The 22,642-nt window shown below is 40.2% G+C and overlaps 8 protein-coding genes and 1 long non-coding RNA gene across 14 annotated transcripts; 5 read left to right on the forward strand and 4 right to left on the reverse strand.

Annotated features, from left to right (window-relative positions):
• Window positions 1-879: 879 nt before the first annotated feature.
• On the reverse strand, window positions 880-8,061 carry LOC108093249 (pupal cuticle protein Edg-78E). Its single transcript, XM_017193225.1, has 3 exons — window positions 7,901-8,061; window positions 7,729-7,835; window positions 880-1,180 (listed from the first exon to the last, which is right to left on the reverse strand). The coding sequence occupies exons 1-3, from the start codon at window positions 7,910-7,912 to the stop codon at window positions 937-939; spliced, it is 363 nt and encodes a 120-aa protein (XP_017048714.1). The 5' UTR covers window positions 7,913-8,061; the 3' UTR covers window positions 880-936.
• LOC108093248 (pupal cuticle protein Edg-78E) lies at window positions 3,751-5,498 on the forward strand. 2 transcript variants are annotated; one of them, XR_001771473.2, is made up of 3 exons: window positions 3,751-4,268; window positions 4,356-5,363; window positions 5,421-5,498. XR_001771473.2 is itself a non-coding variant. In XM_017193223.2 (2 exons), exons 1-2 carry the CDS (start codon window positions 4,257-4,259, stop codon window positions 4,764-4,766), a joined length of 423 nt encoding a protein of 140 aa, XP_017048712.1. In that variant the 5' UTR covers window positions 3,751-4,256; the 3' UTR covers window positions 4,767-5,498. The 2 variants fall into 2 exon arrangements, 1 of the variants encoding a protein (XP_017048712.1); XM_017193223.2 differs by having other exon boundaries at window positions 4,356-5,498.
• Window positions 6,042-10,813, forward strand: LOC108093244. Of its 5 annotated transcripts, none has more exons than XM_043208905.1 (3): window positions 6,042-6,323; window positions 9,816-10,438; window positions 10,503-10,813. In XM_043208905.1, exons 1-3 carry the CDS (start codon window positions 6,146-6,148, stop codon window positions 10,632-10,634), a joined length of 933 nt encoding a protein of 310 aa, XP_043064840.1. In that variant the 5' UTR covers window positions 6,042-6,145; the 3' UTR covers window positions 10,635-10,813. The 5 variants fall into 5 exon arrangements, 4 of the variants coding, with proteins under 4 accessions (XP_043064840.1, XP_017048708.1, XP_017048710.1 ...); XR_001771472.1 differs by lacking the exon at window positions 6,042-6,323 and adding an exon at window positions 9,265-9,498 and having other exon boundaries at window positions 10,563-10,813; XM_017193219.1 differs by lacking the exon at window positions 6,042-6,323 and adding an exon at window positions 9,265-9,498.
• On the forward strand, window positions 6,361-7,534 carry LOC108093247. Its single transcript, XR_006245779.1, has 2 exons — window positions 6,361-7,212; window positions 7,276-7,534. It is a non-coding gene; the product is annotated as an uncharacterized LOC108093247 (long non-coding RNA).
• Window positions 10,814-10,941: 128 nt separating the features above from the next.
• LOC108093054 (pupal cuticle protein Edg-78E) lies at window positions 10,942-11,482 on the reverse strand. The gene is made up of 2 exons (XM_017192961.1): window positions 11,379-11,482; window positions 10,942-11,313 (listed from the first exon to the last, which is right to left on the reverse strand). The coding sequence occupies exons 1-2, from the start codon at window positions 11,388-11,390 to the stop codon at window positions 10,957-10,959; spliced, it is 369 nt and encodes a 122-aa protein (XP_017048450.1). The 5' UTR covers window positions 11,391-11,482; the 3' UTR covers window positions 10,942-10,956.
• A 2,521-nt stretch (window positions 11,483-14,003) lies between these two features.
• LOC108093046 (pupal cuticle protein Edg-78E) lies at window positions 14,004-14,699 on the forward strand. The gene is made up of 2 exons (XM_017192954.2): window positions 14,004-14,093; window positions 14,169-14,699. Exons 1-2 carry the CDS (start codon window positions 14,082-14,084, stop codon window positions 14,517-14,519), a joined length of 363 nt encoding a protein of 120 aa, XP_017048443.1. The 5' UTR covers window positions 14,004-14,081; the 3' UTR covers window positions 14,520-14,699.
• Window positions 14,700-15,837: 1,138 nt separating this feature from the next.
• LOC108093178 (probable serine hydrolase) lies at window positions 15,838-17,638 on the reverse strand. Its single transcript, XM_017193134.2, has 3 exons — window positions 17,462-17,638; window positions 17,097-17,272; window positions 15,838-16,913 (listed from the first exon to the last, which is right to left on the reverse strand). Exons 2-3 carry the CDS (start codon window positions 17,193-17,195, stop codon window positions 15,969-15,971), a joined length of 1,044 nt encoding a protein of 347 aa, XP_017048623.1. The 5' UTR covers window positions 17,196-17,272; window positions 17,462-17,638; the 3' UTR covers window positions 15,838-15,968.
• Window positions 17,639-17,891: 253 nt separating this feature from the next.
• LOC108093179 (probable serine hydrolase) lies at window positions 17,892-19,405 on the forward strand. The gene is made up of 2 exons (XM_017193135.1): window positions 17,892-18,208; window positions 18,268-19,405. Exons 1-2 carry the CDS (start codon window positions 18,110-18,112, stop codon window positions 19,159-19,161), a joined length of 993 nt encoding a protein of 330 aa, XP_017048624.1. The 5' UTR covers window positions 17,892-18,109; the 3' UTR covers window positions 19,162-19,405.
• Window positions 19,323-22,122, reverse strand: LOC108093177 (polycomb group protein Pc). The gene is made up of 2 exons (XM_017193133.2): window positions 21,907-22,122; window positions 19,323-21,577 (listed from the first exon to the last, which is right to left on the reverse strand). Exons 1-2 carry the CDS (start codon window positions 22,021-22,023, stop codon window positions 20,510-20,512), a joined length of 1,185 nt encoding a protein of 394 aa, XP_017048622.1. The 5' UTR covers window positions 22,024-22,122; the 3' UTR covers window positions 19,323-20,509.
• Window positions 22,123-22,642: the final 520 nt, after the last annotated feature.

The following is a 22,642-nucleotide window of genomic DNA, read 5'->3' on the forward strand; positions in this document are numbered from 1 at the left end:
CTCAATTTGGTTTATTAGTCTGGTTACATTAAGTCGGACTTGGAGAGTCGGTCAACATTATGCAGCGGCCTTAATTAGGCGCCCACATGCAAATGAGCGTGAGACAGGCGCAATCTTCTCGCTGATTGCCCCAAAAGCGAAAGTCGTTCTTAAAGACAAGGTCGCAGATCGGATCGGATCGGTAATGGTATGACATTTTTATAACAAAGAAGCCACAGCCGAAGTGAACTGATGAAAGTTGACATTTCAGTGCGGTTGAATTCGTGAGTCATTAGCATAGAAAACATGATTTCGACTAGTTATGCAGCGCATAAATCTTAGACTATATAAAAGAACATTCTTAACATATCTCATGAGCTTAGTTGGTCGGTTTCTACACTGAAGAAAAGGTGGTACAAAAATGATAGATCTCTAAAGTCTTAAAAATTTCAAACCTAATATTGCAATTTTATGTAAGCCCAATTATGTAGTATCAATTTTATAAAATGTTTTTTTGTTTGTGTTTAGTGTAATATATTATATGTATTATTATTTGCCAAGAGATATTTTAAAATTGTTTTTTTCCACTGTGGAAAATATTTTAGATTGCTATTAATACGATTGCTAAAAATTATTTTTTTCTTTCTTCTCAGTTGCAGGAATTGTTAATGTTTTTTAATAGTTATTTATTGAATAAACTTCCTGCCTCCACGTGAAATTTCCGGACTTTCAATTAACACTAGCACTTTATTTATATTTCTAGAATATTTATTGGCTTGCTATATATTTTGGCATGATTTTGTTTTGCTGGCGCTGTTGTTCTTTCGTATGTTCCATTTGCATGGAAAAACAATAAAAATAAATACGAAATGAACATATTCCCCGAGTGTAACGATAAGCCAGCCAATCGACGGCTATTTAAGCGTCAATATTTAATTGGTTTTATATCCGCGGCTTTTACCAACGCCTCGACCGACGCTCATCCACCGGCGGATGGGAGCGGATGTACTCCAGTTGGCGGATGACATGCAGCGGAATGGCCGGAATGTGGTCTCCAGTGGGCTGATAGCCATTGGCATCGGCCACATAGGAGAAGGTCACGGGAATCCCCTCGAGGGACACAAACTGCACCACTCCGACGGCTCCGTTTTCGTTACCAGCTCCCTTGGTGGTTATGCCATTGGTGGTCTGGAACTCGAAGCTGTAGTGGCCAAAGGCATCCGGCGGGGTATTCCGATAGTAGATGCTCCTGGCCGCCGAAGAAGCGATGGCTGCCACACACAAATGCGCTTGGAAAATGGCCAGGAACACCGCAATCTGATCGGTGGGGTAGTTGATGGAGGTTTAATGAAGCTAATAACAATCACAGAACTCCGCACAAACCTTGCCGAGCAACATCATCATCTCTGCCTAATTAAAATGATGCCGAATGTTTGTTTTTACGGTGTGGATCTTGAACCTGATATACTGATACTGATACTGAACCTGAATCCAAATCAGTTTCCCAGTTTTAACCGTTATAAAGCGGTCAGCAAATGCGACGCGATCTGCTGCGCTCGAAAGTTAAGTTGAAACTGGCCCGCAAAAAAAATGATTTGGCCAGGCCGAAAAGGAAGCTTTCGAATTTGCATAGAGGAAGCTCAAGCTAATCGGTGAGCTCTCTGGGAATTGTTCTCAGAAAAGCAGACGAGGAAGCATAACCAGGGAATCGGTGCAGCCAAAAATCAGCCGCGGTGTCACCAAAAAATCAAGTTTTTAGCCCGGGAATTGATTTATATTGATTTTGTGCTAATGCCCGGTCATTATCGCCTGACAATGAAGTTGTTTTGGATTTTTCGGGGTCCATTTGTAGGTGTGCCTGCATAGCGAACTGAAATCGAAAGCTATGCACAGTGGTTCCGACGTGAGTCAGGTGTCCAAATTGCGGACATCCCGCCTCTGACAAATTATGTCGTTTAGCTATTAATTTATTATAATTGAATTCTATTTTCGGTTGTAAAAGGTCATGGTTAAACTCTAGTCTCAACTAAAAAGCCAATACCAAATATATTAATTTGATTTAATGAGGCGTGCTAAATATGCATATAATACGTCAACTTTGATTATTCGGTAAACCGTTTGCGATTTTGAAGCGAAACTGGAAATGCTAAAGGTTTACTGCACAACCATTGATCATGGTTGATTTTTTTTTTTTTGGGTTTGAGTGAGTTATATGCCCGAGCAAATAACTTCTGTTTGTTAGCCCCTGGGAACTGGTTGTTAAAATCCCCAAAATTTAATAAATCTCAATAAGTAAATAACCAACTTCAATGATATTCCAAAGTGATATCTTTAAAGTTTGTGTTATTTTAAATATTTTAAGGAACCAAAGAACCTTAATTTTTTTCATCATATCTTTGCAAAACGTTTTGTCCTCTTCCTCTTCAATTTTATTATTCTTAACCAACAAATTGTCAACGTTTTTCTGATAATTTCGTCCCACTGTGTGGAATATGGAGCTATGCAGACCCAGACCTTGCACGACTTGTATGATTGAGCCCCGCGCCCCTTGATTTGCATAGCCCAAACTTTACAACTTGCCGCTCGTCAAGGTGTCGGTCCGAAGAATCAATCAGCCCATCAATCAGAATTCATGTGTGTTCGCCTAATGATATGTGCATTGTGTTTGTTCGTCTTAAACACTGTTTGCTAATTAAGCAACAACGCCTGTGTTTCCATGGATTTACATAGCAAAAGGGGCACTCAATGAAGATGAAAGCATGAAGCGAAAATAATCTTCGGCTAATTTTCAGACATAAATCTTCAAATCAAACGAGTTGAAATCTTTTTTGCGGACAACATTAATTAAGTAACACAAATCGACGCCAAATAGTTTAGCCTTAGAATCGGTTGCGAAACGCAAACACGAAAAACAAGAAAACCAAAATCAAAAACTACAATTTAACTGCCTTTTCCAGTTCTCCTTCTGCTAGAGATCATCTTCTCATCGTTTGTGAACTATTAGATAGTTGACTACGATGACGCTGCGGGTGACCCTTTGGGGCATCTGACACTTTTGAGAACATTAATTAAGGCGTATGTAAATATGAGCATAAGCAACGGATGTTTATGCTGAGTGTTCTTCGAAAATTACCATAACTCAAGAAGCTACACTCACGCATGTGGAGCAGCAAACAAAAGACTCAGGCAACGAACTTGCTGCGACTCAATCGAAAATCGAGAATCAGTCTGCTCTTGAACCTGTAAAGCTCTAGAGCCTAGTCGCTATTCTTCTCCATACGGAACTGTTCCGTTAATTATGTTTTTCTTCAACCCAATTAACAAATCAAAAACATTAAAAAGACTTCTGCTAATCCGAATTCCAGCTGGCTTCTTATAATTTGATGGCCTATTTTCTACGAGTTTATGGCATTTGCTAAGATTTTTTTGTTCGTCATTTGCATTCGCTTTAAAACAAGAGGAGGCTCTAAAAATTATATTAATATTTTTTATGTGAATATTTCAGAACATGCTGGGAGCCAAAATGCTTCCGTGTTTGGAACCCCAGGTGGTAAATTCTTCCAGTGATAAATACCTAAGTGTAAAAATTATGCACCTTTAACGACAAACTGCGTACTTAACCTTGGTGTGTTTGCCGTGGATAATTATTAAGAAGTGAAAGAATAAGTATAAACAAAATATTTTACAATGCTAAAAATACACACAAACCTTTACTTAACAGTTTTTAATTTTATTTCAGACAAATAAAACCAAAATCGGAAACTCTGCCACCATAAATTTCACAAAAATAGGCAGCAGATCTTCAAGAACTCGCGCTACTTAGCACTTTTAGTGTCGCTTATTAGCATCTGACGTATGAAATCATAAAATATGAATAAGCAAACATGATAAACGGAAATGAATTATATAGTAGATTCGATATGACCTGCTATCGAGAGCTAGAATCGGTGGGCAGGGTAGCCACACCACACAGCATTTATTTTGTTTCAAGAGGCGCTACAAAAGACGAAGCCAACGATTATTGGCATTTGGTTATGCTTATTAGATTTTCGTGGCTTGCGTTTTGGCCCGTTGTTTACCACATATAAATTGGAAAAGACCAGCTGGTCGGATTGGCAGTACGGTGGCAAACTTTAAACCTCGCGGACGTCGAACCTTCGCAGTGACTGTGACTGAACCTTTTTACATCGGATCGGAATATTGTTACAAAATCGATCATAAGTCCCCAAGTGTCTAATTTGAATTAGTGTCAGTGCGAAAACATAAAGCCGAAAAATATGCGACATTTTGTAAGCATTTTGGCCATGAGCCCATATCAGATGTTCCCAATCTGATCCGTGATCTTCGTGGCTGATAAGACCCCTTTTTGGTTTCAGCTCATCTGCCTGGCGTTTTTCGCCCTGATTTGGGTGGAGGTCGATGCGCGGCTGGTGAGGGTTCGCCGGATCCGGAGATTGGTGGGTGGTGACGAGCGCGATGCCCAGATAACCGACTTCCGGGTTTCACCTTCGGATGACGAGGGCGTGTTCAAGTACGCCTTCAAAACCAGCAATGGCATTGATGTCCAGGCGGCGGGATCTCCCCTGGAGACCATTGGCATCTTTAGCTACACCTCGCCCGAGGGCGTTAACATCGAGACCCGCTACATAGCCGATGAGCTGGGATTCCACGTGGTGGGCCGACATCTGCCCAAGCCTCCGCCAACCCCCGACTATATCCTGCGATCCTTGGAGTACATACGCACCCACACCGAAGACGGCAAGCTGAAGAACCCGAATTTCTTCTGAAGTTCCTGATCGAGCAAATTCATCATCAATTTGGATGCAAGTGTCCAAGAAGAAGGCTGAACATTCCATAGCATGTACTAATCACCGACTAACTATAATACCATAAGAGTCAAGACCTACAATAAGTTGTTGCTAGTTGTTGTAAGCTCTCCGAAATGCGCAAATGTTTATCATCCAAATCATGCACAAAACCTTGGGGCTGTTCTGCCTGGGTTATAAATCAATCCATCCATTGATTCTTTCGCGGCGTGAATTTATGGTCTTTGCGACCATAAAGAGCAAACAAAGGCACGCCCAAACACAAAATGTTGGGTGACCCCAACGAATTCTAGCTTGTTATCCCATTAACTGCTAACAGCTTTATTTGTCTGTGTGTCTGATTAATATTTACGTCTATTCTCAGATATGGAAATTTGAAAACTGGATGGAAATGAGTCGCGGTTCTGTTTGGCGACCTTTCGATGACTTAATAAAATAAGCGGAAATTTCTTTCCGGGTAACAACCCACCTCCAAAAAAAAAAACGACGGGGAGCATTTGCCAATTTTCGAAACAAGTTCGGCTCGCTCGAATTTAAAAACGTCCTAACACATATTTTGTAAGCGAATTAAAGCATGCGAATTGCGAAAACACTAGTTAAACCTCTTTTTTTCAGCTGGAAGCCTAAAAGTATAGTGTGTTAAACGTGAGTTTCTTATTTCAGGCTGTAAATAAATACGAATTATGTAATTTATGTGCTACTGGAGTGACTCTCGCTTTATAATCTTTCTTAGCAATGGCGGGTCAACTTAAAATTACCTTCATTATACCCTTTCAGAGGTTTGAAACGCAGTAGGGGAGACAGCTCAAACCCCACAAAGAATATATATATATATGTATATGATCAGGAGATCAGCATCACAATCGGAATCGAACGTTTTTTGTTTTCTAAAAACTGGCCTTTTTCGAAAAATGGCCTAAAACCAGCACTGTAAAGCCCATAACTTTTCCTAATGATGTCCGAGTTTGGATTAGTATACCTTAAAATGCTAGTGACATAGCCCTCTATGAAACTGCATCCTTAGTTTGGCTTAAATTTTTTCTCGGTTTTTTTAACATTATAATTTAAAATACCTTTGAACCAATTTTATAAAATAAATCAAATTCTAAATTTACTTAAAAGTCTGGTGCCAGTCACCCAAAACCTTCCAGTTATTGTTGTTCAGCTCCTAATTAAATTTCGATGAAATAAATTCCTATAAAACAATTGATAGTATCGATTTTGCAATCGATTGTTCGCCACTCTAGTTTCATACCTAATTTGAGGATCAGCGCCGACGCAAAAGTTCAGTTTAGTTTTGGATTTCCCCCGGATCAAGAAGGATAAGCTACGACTTCGCTATGGCACTCAAATTTGATGAAGCGCTGGAATTGCTTGCAGAAAATATATCAATAATCTTATCACCTGAACAGGAACTAAATGTTCAGGATGCATCCGAATTTACCGAGCAAATAACTAAGGAGTTCGGGAATATCAATTCTATTTTTAAAGGAACAATAAGTAAATTGGACCAGACATGTAAGCCGTAATTTGTAGAATTAAAAAATTATTTTATATCAATCAAAAAAACTTTGAAGATTACCAAAAATTAACATAATTTTGTAAAAAAGTGCTCGCTCCACATTAACAGTGAAGGCAACAGAATTAATCAGAAAAACGCCTTTGTTCCAACGTTTTTTAAATGCATTGTCGTCGTTTTGTAAAAAAAAGATTAACTTTTTTAATTTCGTTTTAAATATGTATGTACACACATACATCTAACACTATTCAATATTGTACTTTCACTTAGATTTTTTTTCTGAACCATCAAATATTAATGCTGAAATGCCTATGCTGTGGATTAACATGCCGTTTTCTATAACACCTGAGAAAGACCACGTTCACCAGGATTACAAATGCCGCTTTAAACTCAAGACGGCTGTTCATCATCCAGCAGTTAAGAACGGTTATGTAAGCGGTGAAGAGCTGTTCAAACTGTTCTCTTGCGATTTAAAAAGGGTCATCGACAGAATGCACAACTTTAAATGTAAGAGCGGAAAGAAGTATACCGCCAGCATTAATATGGGGGAAAAAAACAATTAAGATTTTCGTCATGAAACATGGTACAAATGGCTGGGAGGAACTCCCCCTAATAATTTATCAGTTTGCACTCTCGTTTAACTTTTTTAACGATTCTGTTCAGTACTATTATCCTGACTTCGTATGCTTTAATTCCTTTTATCAAATCAAAAAATCGACGGCTGAAGAAAAAGAAAGAAAAATTAAAAATCTTTTCATAAAAGTAAACAAATTGATGGTCCAATCTGTAAAAAAATTCAGTACGATTTCTTCCATTTTTCGCATTGGATTCATTGAACCAGCTCCTTATTTAGTAAACGTGTTCAACATCGGGAATGGTTTTCTTAGGGTGAGTTTACACTGAATTGAAATAACTACCTTTTTATTTAATCTTTTCTTTTTTAACCATTAGAGTTTACAAGTTAGTATTCCTTCAATCCCAAATCCTGGAGCACTTCAACATCTTTACCAGAAGCTATATCATTTTAAGCATACGGACTCTGTTAAATTGGAAGAGCTAAGGGCTCTCCTTGGTATGGATTAAATATCCCAATGGATTTAAGCAAATAACAATGAAAAATTAAGCTATGTATTTTTTTGAAGAGCCAACGTTTCATGGCATCACACATTTATGTTTTGTAAATCATGTAATAAACAAATTAAACATTTCATTTCCATTCTCCCTGCTTATCAAAATAAAACTTTAAACAGAATGTTTAAAAAAGGCAAGTAAATTTTCTTGACATTTTTTTAGATTGAGCTCGCAAGTTGAAGTATTTTTATTGACATTCTTTATTAACGATAACTACTAGTATAACGTCACTTAACAACAATGACTGGGTGTAGTGGACTGCTGCTTCTGTACTGATAGTTGCCCTCGGCATCGGTGGCGTCGTTCTGGAAGCTGCGGATCTGGGCGTCCTTGTTGATGTTGTCGCCGCAGGCGCAACCGATGAGAGCCAGGCAAAAGAGCTTTTGGGAAAACAAGATCGTGATCAGTGATCGGTCCCCTCAGCGTAGTCCTTCCCAAAACTTACGTATTTGTACATCTTGTTGGGAGTTGAGCTTCTTGATGATACTGTGATGAGGCTGCTTGCAGTGCAACTGTTTAATTCGATTAGCTCAAGTGCGTCTTTTATATGGATGAGTCCCTTGTCTTCAGATGCAGGCACCCAAACGGGTTTTGCGGAACCCGAGGACCAGATGAGGTGGCTATAATTAATAATCAAAAAAATTAATTAAAAACTAAGACAAGTCATATCTCCAATAATGGATCATTAGTTTGGTTTCGATTTTTGGGTCGATTGTTTTTACATTTTTATGATGTCAAAAATCCGGAAAATGGCTTAAACCAGCACATGAAAGCCCATAACTTTTTTTAATTATATCAGATTTTAATTTGGTATACCTTCAAATGATTCTGACATAGTCCTTTAAGAAACTGCATCCTTAGTTTGAATTCAATTTTTGTTGTTGATTTGTTTAACATTATCATTTAACATACCTTTAAGGCCAGGTTCCTCTGAAAAACGTACTTTTTTCAATTAACTTTATTTTCATAACAAAAAATGTTGAGTATTCAATTTTTTTTATATATGAAAGTATGTATATGAAATTACTAAAAAAATTTTTTAAATTTTTTTTTCAAAATGGCGGTCCTGAAAATGGCTGCTGAAACTCGTCCGATTCGTAGATGGATGACACGATTACTTGAAAAATAATTATCTGAATGCAAAAACCAAAATAGTTTCGTGTTCTGCATCGAAGTAGCTATGGCCGGTACCAGAATGAAAAATTTTCCATGAAAAATAAAAAAATGGCGGACTTTTGAATTTTTTTAACCCTTTTTTTCACTTATAATTGTTTATAACTTTTTTAAAAAATAATGAATATTTCTGATTCTGGTACCGGCCATAGCCAGACATATTAAGAGTAAAATGCCGTTTGGTTCAAATCGATAAGTGCCATAGTTTTGAAATGAGAGTGTCATCCATGCGAAAAAACGTGGTTCGGAGAAAAATCAGTTTAAAGTTTTTAAAGCGTTCGAGCGGCCGTACTACCAGCAGCGGTCCTCACTCTTTTACACCTACTTCTCGGCCTTGCTGACCTTCGGAACTAATTTTATACTATTTCGACAAGTATATAGTAGCACTTTATGAAAAAAAAAAATTTTCATTTTTTCAAAATTGTTGAGAGGAACCTGGCCTTAAACCAATTTTGTAAAAATACATGAAATTCTGGGGTACCAGTCACCCAAAACCTTTGCAGTTATTGTTGTTCACCTCCTGATTAAATTTCGATGAAATAAATTCTTATAAAATACTCGATAGTATCGATGTTGCAATCGATTGTTCGCCACTCTAGTTTCATTCCTAATTTAAGAATCGGTGCCGACGCAAAAGTTCAATTTAGTTTTGGATTTCCCCCGGATCAAGAAGGATAAGCTACGAATTCGCTATGGCACACAAATTTAATGAAGCGCTGGAGTTGCTTGCAGAAAGTATATCAATTAACTTACCACCTGAACAGGAGCTATATGTTCAGGATGCATCCGAATTTACCGAGCAAATAACTCAGGAGTTCGGGAATATCAATTCTATTTTTAAAGGAACAATAAGTAAATTGGACCAGACATGTAAGCCGTAATTTGTAGAATTAAAATTATTTTCTCACTCTACTCAATATCGCAATCAAAAAAAAAAACTTTGAAGATTTCCAAGAATTTAAATAATTTTGTAGAAAAGTGCTCGCTCCACATTAACAGTGAAGGCAACAAAATTAATCAGAAACGGCTTTGTTCCAACGTATTTCACAATGCATTGTCAGCATTTATAAAGTTTTGTTTACTACACTTTTGCGAAAAAGGATACAATTTTTAATTAATTTGTAGATGCATGTACATATATCAGTACACGTGTATCTAACACTTTTCAATATTGTTCTTTTACTTAGATTATTTTGGTGAACACTCATATCCTAATGCTCAAGTTCCTTGGTTGTGGATTAGTATGCCGTTTTCAATTACACCTGAGAAAGATCGCCAGATTCACCAGGATTCCAAATGCCGTTTTAAACTCAAGACGGCTGTTCATCATCCAGCAGTTAGGAACGGATATGTAAGCGGTGAAGAGCTGTTCAACTTGTTCTTTTGCGATTTGAATAGGGTCATCGACAGAATGCACAACTTTAAATGTAAGAGCGGAAAAAAGTATACCGCCAGCATTAATATGGGACAAAAAACAATTCAGATTTTCGCCATGAAACATGGTGCAAATGGCTGGGAGGAACTCCCCCTAATAATTTATCAGTTTGCACTCTCGTTAAACTTTTTTAACGATTCTGTTCAATACTATTATCCTGACTTCGTATGTTTAAATTCCTTTTACCAAATCAATAAATCGCTGGCTGAAGAAAAAGAAAGAAAACGTAAAAATCGGGTAATAAAAGTAGAAAAATTGATGCGCCAAGTTTTAAAAAAATACTCCATTACGAATTCTTCCATTATTCGCTTTCATTACTTTGAGCCAGCTCCTTATTTAGAACCCGAGTCCAACATCGGGAATGATTTTCTTGGGGTGAGTTTACACAGAATTGAAATAACTACCATTTTATTTAATGTTTTTTTTTTTTAACCATTAGAGTTTAGAAAATAGTATTCCTTTGATTTTAATTCCTGGACCACTTCAACATCTTTTCCAGAAGCTATATCATTTTAAGCATACGGACTCTGTTAAAATGGAAGAGCTAAGGACTCTCTTTGGTATGGATTAAATATCCCAATGGATTTCAGCAAATAACATTGAAAAATTAAGCTATGTATTTTTTTGAAGAGCCAACGTTTCATGGCATCACACATTTATGTTTTGTAAATCATGTAATAACCAAATTAAACATTTCATTTCCATTCTCCCTGCTTATCAAAATAAAACTTTAAACAGAATGTTTAAAAAAGGCAAGTAAATTTTCTTGCAACTTTTTGAGATTGAGCTCGCAAGTTAAAGTATTTGTATTGACGTTCTTTATTAACGATAACTACTAGTATAACGTCACTTAACAACAATGACTGGGTGTAGTGGAGTGCTGCTCCTCTGGATTACTGCTGGTCCTTCTGGGCGGGCGCCGGGGGATGGGTGCGGATGTACTCGAGGGCGCGGAGGATGTAGGCCGGCACTGGAGGCGGGGTGGGCAGGTGATCGCCCACAGGATGGTAACCCTCCTCATCAGCCGTGTAGGTCAGCGAGATGTGCTCGCCCTCGGGCGAAACGTAGGCCAAGGCACCGCGAGCCCCGCTGGGATTGCCGGCCTCCTGGAACTGGATGCCGTTGCTGGTCTCGTAGGCGTACTGATAGTTGCCCTCGGCATCGGTGGCGTCGTTCTGGAAGCTGCGGATCTGGGCGTCCTTGTTGATGTTGTCGGCGCAGGCGCAACCGATGAGAGCCAGGCAAAAGAGCTTTTGGGAAAACAAGATCGTGATCAGTGATCGGTCCCCTCAGCGTAGTCCTTCCCAAAACTTACGTATTTGTACATCTTGTTGGGAGTTGAGCTTCTTGATGATACTGTGATGATGCTGCTTGCAGTGCAACTGTTTAATTCGATCAGCTCAAGTGCGTCTTTTATATGGATGAGTCCCTTGTCTTCAGTTGCAGGCACCCAAACGGGTTTCGCGGAACCCGAGGACCAGATGAGGTGGCTATAATTGCCAAAAACTTGTCTTATCATACCTCCAATAATGGGAACAATAACAACCATGCTCAGCTGAACTATAGTTAAAACACATGAGTCATTTGCCAACAATTTATATTGTATGCTTTAATTCGGTTTCAGTTTCGGTTTCGCACGACAGTGGTCGTATCATTTTCGGATAGCGCTAAATGTTGAATTACAAACAAATAAAATTGCGGTTTAATGGAGGTTTCGGCCCATTCACAAACCGTTGGAAATTCCCAATCAAAAGTTGAAGACTGCTTGTTACAACTTTCAATTGGAGATGCGCCCTGGGCTCGGACCTTCCGAATGGAGTGGAGTGGCGGCAGGTGCGGAATGCCTGTTGCCCCTGGAAAGCTGTTGAAATCGGTTCGGAGATGGACAAGGTCACCTGGCAGCATGTCACCCGGAGCGCCGACGGAGATCGTCCAGCTTAACCGATGCACTGTGTGATCTTCTGATACCCTACATTTATGACTTTAATTAATTGTTGACTTTGATGTTCGGCGAATTGATTAATTGCCACGGACTAAGCGATAAGTTTGAACACATTTATTTGTACCTTTGCCATGGAGACTACATTTTTCTGTTTCGAAATTAGCGTAGCCAACATCTTCGGAAATCGGTGTTAATTGTCGAGAATCGCTTTAGTCAATAAGGAAGTGTGGCAAAGCCGGAATTAAATATAGTTCAAATTTAAACAAGCGCTTCCAGGAAAACATTGTCATTAACATTTTTATACTTCTCAAATCAGGTAGAATGAAAGTGGTCAGTCTATTGGGATAATCATTAGAATTTTCGAGTAGATATTCCTTCTTGTTGGATGCCTAGCAATTGGTTTTGGATGTTGAATCAAGGGCCATTCCCACAAAATATTTCCAAAGTTACATATGTGAATTCAAAAAATATTATGGTTTTAACGAACTATGTTGTGACCAATGAAAGGTTACCTGTATTCTTTGTTTTTGCCTGCCTGATGGCGGAAATTTGAGGCTCAAACACCGCGTGGATAAGTACGGATTCTATACGGAAACCATGCCGTAAATAAAATTTGTTGAGTGTTGACCATGCAGGTCAAACTGCATCTAAAAATGGAAACCAGTTGTATCAAATTTCGGCAAGTCCAAAATGTATTTTTAAAAAGTTGCTCAAAACCGTTAGAAACTGCTTTATATTCGTCCCGTGATTTTAGGAATGCATCTAGACGTAATCAGACTACTAAATTATTTATATTTTGGCAAATTACCGATTCAAATTTGTGTGAATGTGGTCGTTGCCATCTGCTGGTTACGACATAAAACAATGCTGGGATTAAGATACATAAACAGATAGGCCGGCTGAACTAGTTTGCCAGATCAGGTGGAGCCAGGATTGATGGGCATTTCATTAGGCGTAGTGCTAAGTGCGTTTAGGCCTAGATAATTTATTACTAGACAGCAAATTTGTATGCTAATGCGATGAACTTGCTGAGAGGTTTGGAAGGGGAATTAAGAATTCCTCGATGGGGAAACAGGTTCTCCGCCTGCGCTCATCCCAAACCGAATGGCCAATGAAATCGAAATTGAAACGAATGATAAATTGGACCGAGCTGAATAAAATTTATTCGTCCACGAGTGGCTGGCCCCTTCCAAATCCAGGCCCGTCTCTGAAGTAACCCTCGAAGGGCGGGCGAATGTCACATGTGCCATTACCATCGAGAAAACCCCAAGCCCAAAAAAAAAAACCTAACCGAAACTATTAGCCATTAAGTGCAAAGTCAGATTGGTGATTACCAAGCTACCAAGGCAGATGTGGATCCATCAGCAGCCACCACTTGGAATGGGTTCAGATGCTTCATTATACCCTATCAGAGGTATATCACTGCTGATCAGTTGCTTTGCAACGAAGATGGGCGTTGAGGATCCAAAAGGTTTTGCTTATTATAAATCGAAATTGGAGTTAACCAGCAGTTTTACTTTGGAAAACTATTTATTTTGTTAGATGTTTTAAATTGTTAACGGATAAAACTTATAATACCTAAAAGTCATAAACACCTATCCCAAATGGCAGCATAAAATACGATCAATCATTAGGACTATAATTTTCGGTGTTATTTATGCACCGTGGGAAGTACCGACAAAAACTAACAAAATGTGGTTTCCTACAATTAAATAAAACTCGGTTAAATGCCAGTAGCTGCATTTCTTGGTAATCCAACAAGAGCCAATCATTGAGGAAGGGTATTTTGTGTTGCGGTGCCTCAGGTGAGACCTCCTTTCTAGTTTTTTTTTTCAGCGGCTGCGCTGAATTTTATTAAATTCGATCGGTATGCTGCTCTTTGCCGAAAAAACACACAAACGTATTAAGTTTGATATTTAGTTTGGAGCGTAGCTTTGGAGTTCAGAGGCAGATTAGAGACGTCAGCGGCGGCGACGCCAACGCCAAAGTCGACGTCGAGATTGGCTGGCTATAAAAGCCACCGCCTGCGAAGATCACCCAACCAGTGTGGAATATACAAGCCCAGAAACCAGCAAGATGTTCAAGCTAGTGAGTAGATCTTGTCGCCCGGAAGGATCCAGTTCGTGGTCGAGATCGCAATCGTAATCGTGTAAACCCTTTCAGTCGCTCTGCCTTCTCGCCGCCCTGATGCTGGCCAATGTCTATGCGGATAACATCAACAAGGACGCCGTGATCACCCGCGAGGAGAACGATCCCTCCGACGCCGAGGGCAGCTACAAGTACGCCTTCGAAACCAGCAATGGCATCCAGCAGCAGGAGGCCGGCAACGCCAACGGAGTCTCGGGAAGTGCTTCTTTCGTCTCGCCCGAGGGCATTCCAATCTCGCTGACCTACATTGCCGACGAGAACGGATTCCAGCCCCAGGGAGATCACCTTCCCACCCCTCCCCCAATTCCAGAGGCCATCCTCCGCGCCCTGGAATACATCGCCGCCCACCCCCCAGCGCAGCAGTAAGCCCGAATTAAATACCCATTTAAGGCCTAGTCAGTGCTCTTACGGCTAAAAATGAGTTATACCTAGTTCTAAAAAGTCTGTACATAATATCCCCAAAAAAAAAAACAAACAAAACAAACAAAAAATACGCTAAAAACTTCCATCAATAAACACACAGCCATGCTGATCATTTGAACAGAGCTTGGTTTGTTTTAATTATGGAAATCGCTGACTTGAAAGTTCCGCCGTCGCATCAGCATTCATAACTTGATCGGATAAATTGCATACGAAACGTTTTAAGTGTGTCACAATTTCAAGATAATAATTGCATTTGGAGTAACAGAGATACTAATTAAGGAATTTCCAGTCCATGTCAGATTAGCTTTGGAGTTCAGAATGTCTTGTTTGTTATAGCCATTTTTCATTGACTTAAAAATATGTTTTCATTATCGGTTCATTCATCAAAACGAAATCTAAATCAGGAACATAAACCATCTTGTTTTTTAGGTGTTTCTCATAATTAAATCAATACTTCTCGCATACAAAATGTGTTACCAACTTAAGACAAATTAAATAGCTGTCCAAAGTCATTTATCACCAGACCCAGCCAACCAGACCCAGGAACTGACCAAGGCAAGAGAAAAAAAATTGCAGAAGCAACTGACGAACATGCAGACAAATGTTGAACCAGCAGGGTCATCAACTTACTCGGCTTCTTTTTCCTGTTGCCTCAGTTCAGTTATTTTTATAAAATATATTTCAAAAAACCATTTCCATGTAAATCCGATTCAGGCTGACCTCCAGAGCCGACCATCACAGAAAACGAAGCTGTTGCCAAGAAAGAGTCTAGAAAATGATGCAACGGCCGCTTGGGATTTAAGAAACTGGTTTGCAGGTTATTAACACTTTCGCTGCTTGGATTCTACTGTGAGGAGATGTAGGTCAACTGTCGGCGATCTTAAGACAAGTTACTTCTTTCGAGGGGAACTGAAAATTGTGAGCCTAACTACACTCAAACTTTTACGGTCGGACATTAAAGTTGATTTACCAAAACCTATTTATTTAAAAATGTTGAGTTATTTTCAAAAATATATAAAAATAAGTTTTAATTTTGTTCGTTTTTTTTTATAACTTTGAAATAAATGATTTCATTAAAAAAAACAAATACGTACTTTCCTACGTTGGTGGTAAACAATCATGATATTTCAATTTAAAACCGCACTTTTTTTAAGTTTTGAAACGCATACTTTATGGGATTGGAAAAGGGTTAAGTTTACGCAAAACCAGTTCAGCAGTATCCTTCACAACTTCCCCATTAATCGGAGTCGAAAAACCTATCTGTAGATGTACATTTTGTATTTATGGCAGAGCCGAGTCCTCTGCCGCGATCACATAATCAACAATTAAGTATAAAAACATGTGCAATCCGTGCAACAATAAATAAGCACCATTTACCAGAGTATATACCCTCTAAAGCTTGCTTTCCTTCGCCTCCTTGGCCTTCTGCCGAGCAGCAGCCGCTGCTGCCGGTCCGAAGCGCTGGATAAAGTTGTTGACCGGTGCGCTAATGGCCTCTGGATCGTTCATGTGCACATGGTGTGAGCCATTAACCTCCAGGTACTCGAAGTTGGGCTTCTTTACCAGCACATCGAGCACCTCATCGTAGTACTTTTTGTCCTCGAAATATGAGGACTGGGCGGCCTTGATAAACAAGTAGGGACATGTAATGCGATTGGCCATCTCCACACAAAGTTCCTGGGACCCAATGGCATAGTTGTAGAACTTCAGACGACGATCGCGGCAAAAGAAGTACTTGTCAGGGTACTTCTCCGACTTGGCAATGTTGCGGGCCATCAAATGCTTGCAGTGCTCCTTGTTCACCGAATGGAATGTGCCAATGTACACCCTTTCGATTAGTTCGTCATAAGAATAACTTGGTGGCTCGTTTTTGCTCCGGTTCCTCTCATCCTCGCGCAGGAACTCATCGAGTCGGGTCTCCATAGTTCTTATAACAGAGGGATACGGACGCTGATGCGGTTTTAGAGCATCAATCCCAATGATCATATCCACCTTGTCCGGAAAGACCGCGGCGAACACAAAGCAAATAATGGAGGACATTGAGTGGCCCACCAGGGACACCTTCTGCCACTTGTACTGCTTCATGATCAGTCGAATCACATATAGATTATCCACGGAGTTGTAGTAGCAGCCATCGGGCAGCCGAGATGACAGTCCATGACCAGGAAGGTCGATTGAAAGAAAGGCCACGTCCGGCGAGAGCAGCGGCATAAGACGATCATAGGTACCCGCATTGTCCTGCCAGCCATGAAGTCCCAGAATTGGTTGGACGTTCTGCGGGCCATACCATTTGCCAGATATATGTCCCCAGGGGACCGTAATGCTTATCTCTGCGAACTAATATGAAAACATAAGTAAGACGTAGTATTTTGTTCATTTTTTGTTCAAAATCAACTCGGAATATTCAGCATAGAACATATCGAAATATGCAATATGCATATGCAATAATGGGAAGCTTGATAAAGAGTAATGACTGGCAAGGTAATAAGAACTGCAGCTGGTGGTTCAAAGTGCACTTACGGGTCTGGTGGGTGGCTCGCCAGTTAAATCCCCAGCGTGTCGATAACGCTGGCCAAGATCGCTGCCTACGGTTCCACTTGAGTTGTCGTCCAAATCCATTTCTGCTCTCTAAAGTGTCCAAAAGGCGAATGAGCTCCAATTCCAAAGTTTAGCCAATTTCGTGCTTATCAGAAGCGACCTGTGGAGATTAGCAGTGCGATTAGTTAACAAAAACAGGCCAAGAAGCACACAAAATCCAAAAGTAAACATTAAAGAGAAATCTTAAAAAAATATATATATTATAATATCCAAATCGATGCCGGCATTTCATTGAATGTGTCAAAGGTCAAGGTAATCTCCTTGGTGACCGCCGCTAATTATTACTCACGTTTTCCTTTTGTTTTGTCTTTAATCCGAATGTTTTAATTATAATCCTGAACTGTCTGGTTTGTTTTACTGCTATAAGTTTATTAGTTGCTATTTAATCATCAATATTTCGGACACAAAACAGGTGTAAAACAAGCTAACGAAAAACAAACACTTATCTACAGCTGTTTAGTAAACTTGAGAATGGGCGGCTACGTTTATGCAGTGAATACTTTGCGAAAGTTTAATTTGATTACAATTCGAGTTTTAATATCATCGAAGTTAAGATGATGAGCATACTATTTAGCTCAAATAGTTTCGATGACTTTATAAAATCACCACAAAGTTACTTTATTTATTCGCTTTTCTTCAATTTATTTAAGTTCTCAAACTCTTCACGCATGCCCAAAAGCGTAGTGTTGAGAAGCGCGCTCAACAAGTTTAAGACCAGTGTTGTTAGATGGCAGCAGCCGCCAGCAAATGACAAGATTAAAAACTTTGCTAAAACATAGTTTTCTCAGATATTACGTACCAAGATCAAAGTTCATCTGGCAAAGCTGCATCATCGCCGCACATGTGTGGTGAAATCACTGCCAGTACATTAGTCGCTCATTAGTCGATATCGAGAAAGGTGCCATTACTCAACAAAAACAATATCTTGCCTTGAAATGAAGGTGTCTCGAGGTCTTCGCCTGCTGAAACTGCTCCCAAATGTTCGGAACTCAAGCAGTGGACCCACCAAACCCCAGAAAATCGTCACCAAATATGTGAGTTACTCAGTTTCTATGAGTTTTATTCAATAAACGACTTTACTTTCCTTGGACAGTTTGAAGAGATCAGCATACCTGTTCCATGGGGACACATTTCGGGAAAATGGTATGGACCCAAGCACGTGCGACCCATTGTGGGCATGCATGGGTGGCAGGATAATGCCGGTACCTTTGATACGTTAGCCCCGCTACTACCCTCGCATCTGTCCTTCCTGAGCATTGATGCCCCGGGTCACGGACTCTCCTCGTGGCTGCCGGCTGGCTGTTCATACCACTCTATCGACTTAGTGTTAATAACCCGCCGCCTGATGGACGAATATAAGTGGGACAAGATATCGATACTAGCCCATTCGATGAGTTCCATTAATGGCTTTGTGTTCAGTGCCCTGTTTCCCGATAAAGTCGATTTGTTTGTGGGACTGGATGTATTAAAACCACCCGTTAGAAGTGCGCGCCACATAGTGGATGGGCTATCCGAACGATTGGAAGCGACATTAAAGCTGGAACGACGCCTGAAAAGTGGCTCTGAACCGCCCGCCTACGAATGGGATCAGTTGGTGACCCGGCTGCACGAGGGATCGAATAAATCTGTATCGTTGGATGCCTGCAAGTACCTGTTGCAGCGGAACACCAAGCCCTCGACGCACGAACCACACAAGTATTACTTTTCCCGCGATAATCGACTTAAGTCATCGCTATTTTACACGCTGCACCAGGAGGTTCCAATGGAGATGGCGACTAGGATTAAGTGCCCTCACCTGTTCATCAAGGCCTTGCAAGCGCCTTACTACGAACGCAAAGAGAACTTCGATGAAGTTTTGGCAGAGTTGCAAAAGAATCCCCTGTTCGAGTTTCACGAGGTCGAGGGAACCCACCATGTCCACCTCAACGAGCCCGAGAAGGTGGCCCCCATCATCAATTCCTTTATCAACAAGTATCGACCTTTATGAGAGGGGAATAGTCCCGGATGTGCAGACGTTGTGCAAACTAGTTCATTGATAGACCATATTCCTAGACCTTAATATTCCCTGACGCAGATTGATGATATTGACTCGATATTAGACGCAAATCAATCTCACATTTAGAAAATACCCAAGCATTAAACATTCGGTTGCTTCTATTTAATTTATTATTTACAATTGATACCGGCAATAACATTAAAGTTAAACACTACATTACAAACTTCAAAATATATGCTTTGAGTTCTTTTTTTTGTGGAATTGGCGCCGTAACTAAAACTAGCCAATAAATAGCTTAGACAAATGTGTTCACCGGAACCATGGAAAATAAACAGGATTTATTAATTCCAAACAGTTTCCACGTGACTTCCTTTTGTAAAGCAATAAAAAAATAGTGTTATAATCATAGAAGCTAAGTATTGAGTATATGGGTTCAATTTAAGAATTTTTGTGCACTGCACAATTATTGAACGCATAATGTCAGCACTTGAGCCTTGGCTGCTAAAAGTAAAACATTTTAAAATAAATATTAAGTGGAGATTGTGGTTAGCTAAGTTCTAAAAATAACTATCAAACTACATATATATCTTTTTGGGGTTTTCTTTTGTAAAATCAGTCGGCGCGAGGAAATATAATATTAAACAATTACAACATTGGGATAGCCAGCTTGGCAAATATTTTGACATACTCGAATATATGCTTCTTCAGTTGTGTATAATTGTATTTATATCAAGCGTAATTAACAATTGCTTCGGTTTCGCATGGAGTTTTGTTGCATGAGTGTCTTGTGTTGTTCTCAATCAGATTCAAATTGTTATAGAAAAATATACAATATGTGGTAAATAAATATATGTACGACATACATATGTACCTATGCTGCAGTTTTTACAATCTATTGCAGTGGTAAGTTGAGCAAACGCATCATTTCGTTCATTCTCTAAAAGGCCGATCTTCATTCGCCAAAAGGGCGATATTGCATAAACTAAAAAAAGTTTGCTCTTATTTTATATGAATAAAATATTGCCGATGGGAATATAAAATAGTTTTTTTTTTCAAATTGAATGGTGAACAGTTAAACAAAAAATCATTCCTTTAGTTAATAAGCGAGTTGCGCTTGCCCAAGTTACTCTTGCACATTAAACATTGTAGTAAAACAACAAACTAATAACTACGCTAAAAATAAATACAATAAATAAGTTAGGTCTTAAAGAGAAAATGCTTAGCAACATCTAGTGTGGATTTGTTAGTGCTCCTCTCAACTTTCCTCCCTTTTGGTTTGTTTATTTACAATTGTTTCAGGTTTCCGTCTCGTTTTTGAGCCCTTTGTTTGGGCCGTAGCTCAAGCCACTGGCGACGAGTCGCCTTTCATGTCGCGTTCGCGAAAAAATCCCCGCTCCGTCTTGCACTCGCGTATGGTGACGGTCTCCAGGTTGACGGTGACATCTGTTATGACCACTCGATTCGATATGTTGCACTTTGCCGGCAGCCAGAAGCGCGGTGGCAGGGCTCGCGGCGAAAGGGGAGTCAGCGGCTGTTTCTGGTTGATAGCCAGGTTGTTGCACGGCTTTGGTATATTGTTGTTGTCGGGAGGGGCGTGTGCTGCTTGTTTGTTTCCCTCCTCGCCTGCCACTTCCTCTTCCTCGGCTCCAGACTCGGCCGGCGTGTTCGAGGGGGCTTCAATGACCAACGGTGTTACGTGCAGCTCGGATTTCAGCGGTGTGCCAGCCTCACTGGCTATTTTCTCCGCCTGCTGTTGATCCTGGGTAGGCTGCTGTTGCTGCTGCTGGACAGGCGCTGGCGGTTGGGTTGGCTGCGGCTTCAGGGTAGGACCATCAGGAGAGGTTTTGATCGTTACACCAATCTTGCCCGACTCCTTGAGCACCTCGGCTTTGCGCTTAGTGCCAATCAAAGGCTGATCTTCAGAGCTAGAGGAATTGGTGTCCGGCTCAGGGACAAAGTTGTGCGTGGAGCTGCTGTTTGAAGAGGAGCTGTGGTCCATGCGCTGCCGCTTCGATTCATGATGGTGATGATGATGATGGTGGGTCAGCGGAGATTCCGAGCGCCGTCCGGTGCGTTCTGACTTGATGTGATGATGGTGGTGGTGATGATGATGCTGGTGGTGTTTCTTGTCCTTTTTCGAGTCAGTATCCTGGCAGGCCGTTGATGTGCTTGCCTGATTGGTGTCCACATCGTCGCCAGTGAAGGTGTACTCATCCTCCTCGGATTCCGGCTCCGGATCGGGTTCCTTCTCCTTCTTTTTGAGTCCCCGCTTGGAGGGTGTTCCCGAGGATTTGTTGCTCTGCTCGTAGATGTCGATCAGGCGGCGATCCAATATGTTAACCTCCGGTTCCCAGGTGTTGTAGCGCTGGTTCCAGCCCTTCCACTTTACTCGGTACTCCACGGTGCCCTGAATAATGGTAGAATCGAAGATAAGGATTGCAGGAAAAATTACATTTTCTTAGACAGCTAATTGATTTTCCATTAAGCACAACAACAACAAAAACACACGTCTCAAATACACTCACGCACGCACTACGCACACACACGGACGCACACACATGCAGCGTGCAAATGGTGGTTGTTGCAGCAGATGTCCTCTGCCCAAAAAATGTCGAAGGACATGTGACCTTGTGGATTATACATATATCTTGTGTGTGCTGCGCATATTGCGTTTCTCATATTATTTGGGGCTTTCCATTTTCATCGCATTTTTCGCATTTGTTTACGCTCGCTCACCTTTCTAACGCGTTTTTGGATTATCTTCTCGGCTGCATAAACGAGAAAATCGTCTCTATCGTCAGTCGCATTCTCGCGCACCAGCTTCCCCTTGCCCCCCTTGCCACGACCAGTCATTTTTAATTAATTATTTTTGCGGGTTGTTTGATTATTTGGATTATTTGCAATATTCAGGTTTACAATTCTGCGTTCGCGTTTTTGTTCTGGTTTGGAGTAGGGTTGTCAAAACATAAAAGTGAATGAAATAATCGATATTAAGGTAACATTGTTTTATCGATATGCTCTAGACCAAATGAATATCGATATATAAGTACGTATATATATTTGCTCTTGAAAATAGTATCGTGTAATAGAAACAATCCTCTCTGAAAAGTATTGTTGAAGTTATACAAAACCGAATGGAATTAAAAATTGCTCATGTTCGTTCTTGGTTCACGTTTAAGTATATTGGCAACCCTTTGGTCCAGCTCTAGCTGTTGTCTAATCGAAAAATACTAAATTGTATCAAAAACTAGTGGAGACTTTAAAAGCGGTATGTCAAACCTGGCAACATCTTGGGTATTTGTAGACTTCATAAGCACAGACACGAACCATTTGAACTGGTCTCACTTTGTTCAGTTAATTTAAATAGTCAATTATCAAAAATGTTGATAAGAAAAAGGAAACAATAAAGTATCGGGTATAGAATCAATAATTTTGCTTTGCTCTTAAAACGTGCACCTCCACAGATTTTTTT

Source organism: Drosophila ficusphila, unplaced genomic scaffold (genome assembly GCF_018152265.1).
Source record: "Drosophila ficusphila isolate 14025-0441.05 unplaced genomic scaffold, ASM1815226v1 contig_106, whole genome shotgun sequence".
NCBI classification, from domain to species: Eukaryota; Metazoa; Arthropoda; class Insecta; order Diptera; family Drosophilidae; genus Drosophila; species Drosophila ficusphila.